Below are 9,067 nucleotides of genomic sequence, written 5' to 3' on the forward strand. Positions count from 1 at the left end.
TACGCAAAAGTCGAGGCCGAGCCTCGACCTCGGTCTTTTTAACAGCAGTTTAGATTACTTCGTCCCAGCCGTTGGAAAACTATACTCACGGGTAAAATCTTTTTTTACAATAGTCGCCACCGGTCTCTTAATAGTTTGCCCCCCACACAACTCCTCGAATGCTCGTTGATGTCGTCCTCCCGCCCCCTGGAGCGACGCCCCTGTCACCCCTGGACAGTCGCGTTGAGTGTACTACGGTTAAATTGTTTATGTAAAATTTATTAACAATGCTGGCCGTATTATTATTCCTGCTAGCAGCAAGACACTTAGAGGTCTGCGTGTGTACGATTACTTAATCCCAGTACGGTCTCACCCTCTACTTAGCGACGGGAAAATTCTCTCCTCTCTCCCCACACGAACACGTACACAAACGCCCAACCATTCGCTGTTCACTCTCTTGGATATCCTCCTCTTGCACACGCATACAAAACCTTCCTTTGCTCCTTCGTTTTTCTGTCTCAGACACTACATAAAAGACACTTTGTTTTTCGATTATTGTCACGTTGCGGAGAGTTGCTTCCTCGGCGGAGAGAGGTCAGTAAATTCGAATTTTCACCCAATACTTGGGACTTGCGCAACGAAGACGGGGGAGTTGATGCCAGACCTGGCTGTCTTTCAAAGTTGTGTGTCTACCGGTCAGGGACGGGGAAGCACTTCGTTATAATATAGCTACTCGTCGCTACTGGTATAGCGGTCGTGATCGCCAAAAGATAGACATTCGCCGGAAAGTTAAGATTCTATGCCGTGTACCGGTGACGCCCGTTATTTCGAACGCAACTAGCCGCGCCGTAAACATAACATGTCGAGGAAAGTACCCATTGACGTTCAAACCTTCACGAAAGGAGGCACCACTTTGCTAGCGTTACGTGGTTTACCTCCTTTCGCCCAGTCTTTCGTGGTACCTCTATTTCTCTTCGACCGCGCAACGCACGTACCGAAGGGAAGACGTCATTGCCCCTCTGGCGTGAGACCGCCGCCAGAGCAAGCTGCTAGGCTTTTTTGTTAAATTTATAAAAACGTGTGAATAAGGTGATAGGATACAGTGACAATGCACGGCCCGTTACGCACGTGCGGCACGGTCCCAACGGCTGGGGACGGATCTCCGTTTCCTCGAGCTCGATTTCTCCGGGCATTCGAATGCAGGCTCTCGCATGTCCTTATTTGGCTGGAGGGGACTTGTACCCAGCTGACTGTCTCAGAGCGTACGGCCGGATGTTCGTCATCACGACTCGTTTCACTGATTTCGTTGGTGTGTGGAATAATTTTTTTTGTGTAGAAATATTTCAGTCCGTTGTGATTGTCCGAACACACTAAGCAAAATAAAAGTGAATGAACTGTAGGCAAAGACAAATACTAGTTACACCTCTGTCCGTCTGAAAAAAACATAATATCGTCTATAGTCTACCTTAGTTATGTACCCGGCGTGTCCAACTGTACAGCTGTAGGTGTTCATTTTAAGAACCATCTAAATGACCCCTGAGCGAAAAATGCTAATGCACTTTGGCACAGAACTCAAGATAAAAGATACCTTTATTACTTATCGTAGCTGCACATACAATATATCCGATTAAAGCTGAGGATCCATAGATTATTTAGGTATATATATCATCACTGAGTGATCCGAACTCGCGACAGGGGAAGCAAACACAGACATCACAACACATACCTTTACGTAGCTTTTACGGGAGATCGTCTCACCGTAGCTGTCAATCTGATCAAAAGACTTGTTCAATGGCATTAAAACGAGAAAAAATGCGGCAGAATCGGTTAATCCATAGGTTGATAATGTTTCTGTGAAATAATATTTTTTTATTTATAATCCATAATTCCATTTTTATGTAAAAATCGGAGAGTAAAAGTTAGCTGCTAATGGTAGCCACCAGAGTTATCACAGCTTCCGGTTTTGGCTATGCATCAGTCTCACACACACACACATTACCAAATAAGGAGTATGTGGGAGTTCCCCTCGATTCCATTGGCTCTGACGGTTAGAAAGAGATGTCAATCAGCAAAATCGAGCAAGGGTTGCCAGAGATAGGTCCAATCCACCCAAATGACCCCAGAAGTGTTTTTTTTGTGCTAGATCTCTCTAAAAATGTCAAATTTCACTTGTTTTGCATCAATCTTGATACAGGGTACTTATTATATGTTGTAGTTTGGATTCCTAAAGCTTTTATTCTACCATCCCATCATTCAAGGGTTTTCACTATAAGTAATTTTTTCTTTTTGGACGGACACAATAATTTAAATTTTTGTACTGTGTTCAATGTGAATTTACTTTAAAATAAAAATATCTATATTGATTTTGACACTTACATCCAACTCACAGGTGTAACCTTGCTTTGAGAAAAAGGATTATTAATTTAACCCTTTTAGAAGGGAAGATATGGTCATTTGTTCTGGGAATGTCATTTTCTAGCCTGAGACCTGAAAAACCGGCTCGGGGCTTAATTAAATCACCCCCTCATGAAATTTTGAGCAGTACATTTTCGCAGTCTGTTTGCTAACATGCAGTGGTGTTATGTAACTCGGTACATTTACTCAAGTACTGTATTAAAGTAACATTTGAGAGATTTTTTGCTACCTTGTACTTTTACCCTATTACAATTCAGAGGTAAATGGTTTTGCTCCGCTACATTTATTTAATACCTTTAGTTACTTTGCATTTTGCATTAATAATGAGAAATATAAACAACACTTAAAAAGGACTTTAGTTTTACTTTGAGTAACATTCACAAGCCACCATGCGGTAATTCAAACTAGCTGCACCTTTACCAGCTTTGAAAAAAACATGAATGCCTCCATAATAATCAAAACATACAATATGTGGCAAATAAGTGGCACATTTGCATTATGAGCACTTTTACTTTTAAAGGTTCCATGTCATGGCCATTTCTACTGATCATAATTCCATTGTTGAGGTCTAATAGAATATATTTATATTTCGCAATTTTCCAAAATCGCATTGGTTTATCATACATCATCTCTGTATACTGTAGTATGTGTATTCACTCTCTGTCCTAAACGGCTTGTTGGAGCTCCATTTGGACCAATTGTTCCATTTGGGTATGGGCAGGTCACTGTACCCAGGAAGAAAAAGAGAAATCTCCAACGAGGCGTTCTGGGGCAGCATAGACAGGTATTTTCTGTGTTAGAGTTTTACTCGCTACAGGGTGTACTTTGAGGGTTTTTGACTTTGCAGACCGTTGACATGCATAAAAACCTTCATAACACACAAGGGGACGGGTAACAACCGAAAAAGCATGACATGGGACCTTTAATAATAACTATAACATTGATTTGTAAAGCACTTTTAATGCGTCAGATGCAGCTCAAATAATATCACAGGACTTTCACTTGTAACAGAGTATTTCTACATTTTCTACTTTTACTCAAGTATATATGATCTGAGTAGACTACTACTCCCACCTATGCTAACATGCTAGCGGTGTTAGCAAACACGGCAAAAGCACAAGTTGCAACATTTTAGTCAACTCGCTTTCAGTTAGGGGGCTGTGGTGGAAGAACAAAATAAGTGAACATTTAAATTAAAAAACCAGCTATAGATGATTCGTTTTTGACGTGGTTACTACCTGCTCAGGCTGCACGTCTAGCATGATTTCCTGACTCCTCTTGGCGGCAGCGAATGCCTCATTGAAGGAAAAAGGCTCAGAGGCCATGGTGATGGTGAGCACAGCATCATAGGCCTCCCTCAGCCTGCTGTTGTTTTGCAGGGGGAAGAATGAGACGTTCGTGTAGGGCAAGCTGTAATGGAGGGTGTCGTAGGGCATGAAGACATACTTCCCTGAGGTCAGGCCCATTTCCTGTGCTTTGAGAAGAAAGGTAGCCTGCTGCTCCCCTCCAATGAGGACTGAGTGCATGCACATGATGATGACTGAAATAGATAAGTAAAAATTATATAATGGTAGAGTGATAACATGTGTTAGCACAATTGGAGTTTACATAATGTACTCCAAAAGTTGAAGACAAATCAGAAAGAAGGGTAATTGTGATGAGATGCAAGTGGCAACACATTAGGCTACCATGCAGCATTGTAGTCTGAAGTCTTATTATAGTATATATTCCTACACATTTAGTTCAAGTGTTCTAGCGCGAGTGTTCAAAGTTGTTAAAAATAAGAAGTGGAGGTTCCCTGTAATTTCACTTTTCTCCCTAACTCCTCTTTTCTATCAGCTTTTTCCACTTGATTATTATTTAAAACAAACAAATGAAGCTTCTGCCCCAGTTCACCTTAACCACAAGGTGAAATCTGCAGTGTCAAATGGCATTATTTTCTCTTTAATCTCACTAGTACTCGACACTCTTGCAAGGCTGTTTTTGTTGCACTCATGCCAATGAAGCATGTTTGGAATGATAAGCCTATTAAAGAGGATGTGTTGCCTACAGCTTGAAAGGGAGAAAATCCTGGTGGGGAAAATCAAAACAGATGATGGTTTGATGTTTTGCAGTTCAGCCAGGAGTTCACCTGTGATTTAATACCTGCTCCTCATGTTTTTATATTATTATCTTTTTTTGTAAAAACGACTATGACTGCATATAATAACATTTTAATATATTATTCTACTTTTTCATCATCTGGTATCACCTTAACATACAGTATACAGTCTCACATGTTATAATTGCTAGCTTCTGTATTAATGTCAGCATAGACTCACCCCTGATTTCTCCTGCTTCCTGGATTTTCCTCAGTGTGCTCTCCATCTCCGTCTCATTCATGCCAATGGATGTAACCAGGCCAACAGGAAGCCCCTCACGTCTGAGAGCAGTAGCAACTCTCGCAGCAGTGTCCCTCCATATATCCTCATTGGATGAGATCACCACAACACTGGCCCACCTAAAGTATTTCAACACGATGAACAGCACCTCAGAGGGAAAAGGTACTGTCCTGGAAAAGGTTGGGTATCCCATGACCCGGTCCAGCTCATAGTTAACACAGCCATACGAGAAGATGGCCTTATCCCAGTTCTTGGAAAGCAGAGAAGCGGCAACACAGTATCCCGGATTTGTGGGGCCAATAAACACATCAGCCTTGTTCTCATTGTAAATAAATGCAGTGAGAGCTGTGGAGGTTTCACAAGGTTCCTGGAGAATGATAAAGTCCAGTTTAAGGCCTAGATCCAGATTGAGGTCTCCGTGTATCCTGTTTACAGCGAGCCTTGCAGCTGCAGCCGGCAGAGCCCTGTTCTGCACAGGGTCGCAATTCCAAGGCCCCAGGACCCCCACTTTGAATATTAAACAGCGGACACAACAAGGGAATGTCAATACTCCGAGGAGGACCCATAACAGAAAGTTATAAAAGGGCAGTGTCGTAAAAGTTGGTCTGCTTTTAATTACTGGCATACATGGATGGTTGGACTCCCACAGTGCCCCTCTGAAAGGTAGATGAATATTTTGCATTGTCCTTCCAGGATGTCCAAGATAATGAATCTTCATTTTCACTAATGAATTAACAGTGACACCTGCAAAACAGGCAAAGACAAAAGTATTTCTAATTCTTAAACAAATGGCTATAGTAAGTCGTGAATGGCGGATTTTAAACAAATGGACCACCTACCATTTATCTAGTGCCATCAGGTCAGTTTCAGGGTCCAATGAGGCATTCACACACGTGTTCCCAAGCTTCTGCTTTTCTGATTCCAAATATTCCGAATATAGCTATTGATCCCGAGCATCCACAGTGTTGCTCCGCTGAAGACACAGCCAATTAATTGTGTTTGGATTATCAGCTGAAAGTGACAGGCTGCAGGCAGAGGGCTGCGCGGTGTGTCTGTCGCGTTTGGAGACAACTTCAGCACCCTGGAGAGCTACTTATGTCCCGCAGTCAGCGCCTCTGAAGGCTCCTGAGCGTTTCCACAAACACTTCTGTTCACCGGAAGCATGTCTGAAGAAAGACAGATAAAATCCCATCCAACCCCTAGGGGTCCCTTACCATCACAAAAATAAATATCAAATTGAAAATTGAAAAGCAAATCGAACTTTGAGCGAACTTCCCTAAGAAAAAGTATATTTAAAATTGGGAAAACATTTGATTGATTGTCAATATATAAAGCCAGTGTCAGCTACAAGCCTATTCAGTGAAATCCCTTCAAAGTTACTAGGGGCTAAAACGTAGGTGTTAGCCTCTAATCCATTTTCAGTGAGGCACAATGTAAGAGGATTGACAACAGGCCTTTGTCTACTCTAAAAGCTGTGTTATCATTCAGGCTGGAGCCACACAAGGCCTCTCCCCCTCAGTTACCATACTCCTCTAGAAGTAATGTGTATTGATGATGATATTTTGATGTTAATGTTTACAGATGGAAATTAGCTATTAGCTATAATCTGGCATATTGCATCTCTTCTCTTTGCTGAGATTAATATTTTTGTATGCATGGTCCTTCTATAAATAAATACAAATTAATATACTAAGTGTATATCATGGAAATACAGTTGATCCATAGCATCGACCTCCATATGCTGTTTTTGGTAAACAAACATGTCCTGATGTTCCAGGTGGGGACATTTTCTTGCCATGGAGACACCTCAGCCATACTGCATGAGGACACCTGGACCGTGCTTTAATTGGTATAATACACACGCTGTACAGCAGGCTCCACAGATTAAGTGAATTAGGAGTGGTAGTAATTAAAGATAACGAAGGACCTTCCCTGCAGGTCCCCTGAGTTCTGCTGCCTGTTTTGCCTGCGTCAGTCTTTTCAGCTCTTTTTCAAAAGACGCCACCAGGTAAAGCAACCTTGCCTGACAAATGAGTCACAAACAAATGGTTGCCACAACATCAACAGTGGTTGACGGTGTAAAAGACAAACTATGAACTGGGTGAATTATATACCAGAACCAAAGCCTGGATCAAGCGAATGTCAGAGATTATATGTTAGATATTTGATTGTATTATTCCATTATAAGGTGATACTGTAAACCACTATTACATATAGTCTACAACTCTTCACTATTGATTTTTTATGTAAAGTCAAACATAGGTTTACATGTATTTCATATAAGAGTAGTTTACTAGGATTATATTTAACAAAAGTGGTATTAGTATATTAAATATAAGGAATTTATTGTCATTAGTGTCAAATTTGTACAAAATTAATCAACGTGAGTATTCAAAAAGCAGTCCGTCTTTCAGATTACTTAAAGCTTTGTCGCCCGCATCTCACACTCTCCCTCACTCTCAAATGCAATTCCGTTTCTAGTGACACATAGCAACAAATGTATATGCCTTCACTTCTTTGTATCTTTGTTCGTTTTTGTATTACTTAATTAAACTGCCAAATCACTTAGCTCTTTTCCCTTTTTATTGTTTTCTTTGTGTGTGTATGAATTGTATGTGATTCTGTGTATGGTGAGTTTATTTGCCAGTGCCAAAGACACATCATGTGTCAATTTAATGGAAAAAAAGTATCCTGAATCTGAATCTGAACCCAGTAATGTTACATGCATATTGGCTGATGAAGTAAACAAAAACCAACCCCTTTCAATTTTAATTCAGGTAGAAATAACACAAGCTTTTAAAAACCACAAGGGTAATACTTCAGTCAACAGCTGACATCAGCTGCCTGTTCCCCCATCTGTTTGGCTATCATTCTCCCTGCGTGTGTGTGTGTTACAAAGAGTGTGTCCCATTCCAACCGTTCGATCTCCTTCCCCCATCTATTTGTCTATGTCATTCTCCCTGTGTGTGTGTGTGTGTGTGTGTGTGTGTGTGTGTGTGTGTGTGTGTGTGTGTGTGTGTGTGTGTGTGTGTGTGTGTGTGTGTGTGTGCTACAAAGAATGTGTCCCATCCAACAGTTCGATCTCCTTCCCCCATCTGTCTGTCTATGTCATTCTCCCTGTGTGTGTGTGTGTGTGTGTGTGTGTGTGTGTGTGTGTGTGTGTGTGTGTGTGTGTGTGTGTGTGTGTGAAGAACATAACCTTTAAAAGTGATTCCTGACTACTAAGGACAATGAGCCAGTAAACAAAGGTTATAGACATGATTCAGAAATATAACATTAATGTGTAACATCATACTCGAGAGAGATTTCACCTCTGTTGACCCATATTCCACGTAAGCTGATGATCTTCTTAAACATAACACCTTGACATCGTTGTCCTGCTCCAGGAATAGAGAATGATGACTCAGCACTACACATCTGATGCTGCTCTGTGCTTTGTTAGAAAATGTGAAATGAAACAACTCTCCACAAGCAAATCAAAAAGAATAATTAGGAGGGGAGGTATATTTAAAAAATAACTAAATCGTATAAGTATCCACCTAACTTAGATATAAAACTCTCTCTCGTCACGCAGTATGGGACGTTAAGGGACATTTAAATGCAGTGGAGGCAGAAAGAGGATGATGTAATATCATATCCTCTGAATCTTAAAAAAGGATAAATGAGGACATACAGTAATTCAAAACACATGTGAGACGTAGATAAAGACTTTTGGGAACATATATTTTGAAGTCACTCACACTGCATATTCATATTGAAACAAAGGCCCTTGAACACACCATATCAATGAAGACTGTGAAGGTTACCAGCAATTATGATGTATATGGGATTATGAATTTGAACTCAATTTACAAAAGCTTGAGTGGCTTTGACTCTTAATGACAAAAGTCACTTTAATGACTAGATATTCAACATGATTCAAGTTCTTTAAAATCAGGTCTTTAACCCTTGTGTACAAGCAATATAAACAGCATATGGTTACTATTTGCCTTTTACATTTGTTAGATCACATTAATGAACTAAAGTGCTACTTTTTTTTTGTATCGAGCTGATGCTCAATCTCATCCTCTTCTTCAAAGTCACTGTCAGACTCAGAATTCTCAGAAATGTGATCCTCACATTCTGAAACCTCTTCCTCTTCATCATCATCAAATGGTTCTCTCTCTTCCAGAATCATTTGCAAGGCCCTCTGAGAAGAGAATCTGTTGGCCATCTTGATCAGTTGTGATAAGGACCCAAACTGGAAAAGCTTTATTTATTGTGTCTCGCCCCAAATGTGCAGCTCGGATAGA

At 40.7% G+C, this 9,067-nt stretch overlaps 2 protein-coding genes across 5 annotated transcripts in view; one reads left to right on the forward strand and one right to left on the reverse strand.

The window, feature by feature from the left end:
• Positions 1-5,404, reverse strand: part of LOC104958471 (leucine-rich repeat extensin-like protein 3) — a 17,763-nt gene extending 12,359 nt beyond the window's left edge. Inside the window, exons 1-3 of the mRNA XM_010786214.1 lie at positions 5,395-5,404; positions 4,716-5,282; positions 3,633-3,934 (exon numbers count right to left, since the gene is read on the reverse strand). Coding sequence (XP_010784516.1) covers positions 3,633-3,934; positions 4,716-5,282; positions 5,395-5,404 — 879 coding nt within the window. The remainder of the gene's footprint in view (positions 1-3,632; positions 3,935-4,715; positions 5,283-5,394) is intronic.
• The window catches only part of tsku (tsukushi small leucine rich proteoglycan homolog (Xenopus laevis)), a 54,592-nt gene that overhangs the window by 35,420 nt on the left and 10,105 nt on the right, over positions 1-9,067 (forward strand). Inside the window, exons 1-2 of one of the 4 annotated variants that reach the window (XM_010786190.1) lie at positions 5,043-5,052; positions 8,015-8,023. The exons of the other annotated variants lie outside the window; for them this stretch is intronic. The gene's annotated coding sequence lies outside the window, so the exon portion shown is untranslated. Of the gene's footprint in view, positions 1-5,042; positions 5,053-8,014; positions 8,024-9,067 lie in introns of those variants that run through there. 4 annotated transcript variants of the gene reach the window in all.

This window comes from Notothenia coriiceps, unplaced genomic scaffold (genome assembly GCF_000735185.1).
Source record: "Notothenia coriiceps isolate Sejong01 unplaced genomic scaffold, NC01 NC01_scaffold00028800, whole genome shotgun sequence".
NCBI classification, from domain to species: domain Eukaryota; kingdom Metazoa; phylum Chordata; class Actinopteri; order Perciformes; family Nototheniidae; genus Notothenia; species Notothenia coriiceps.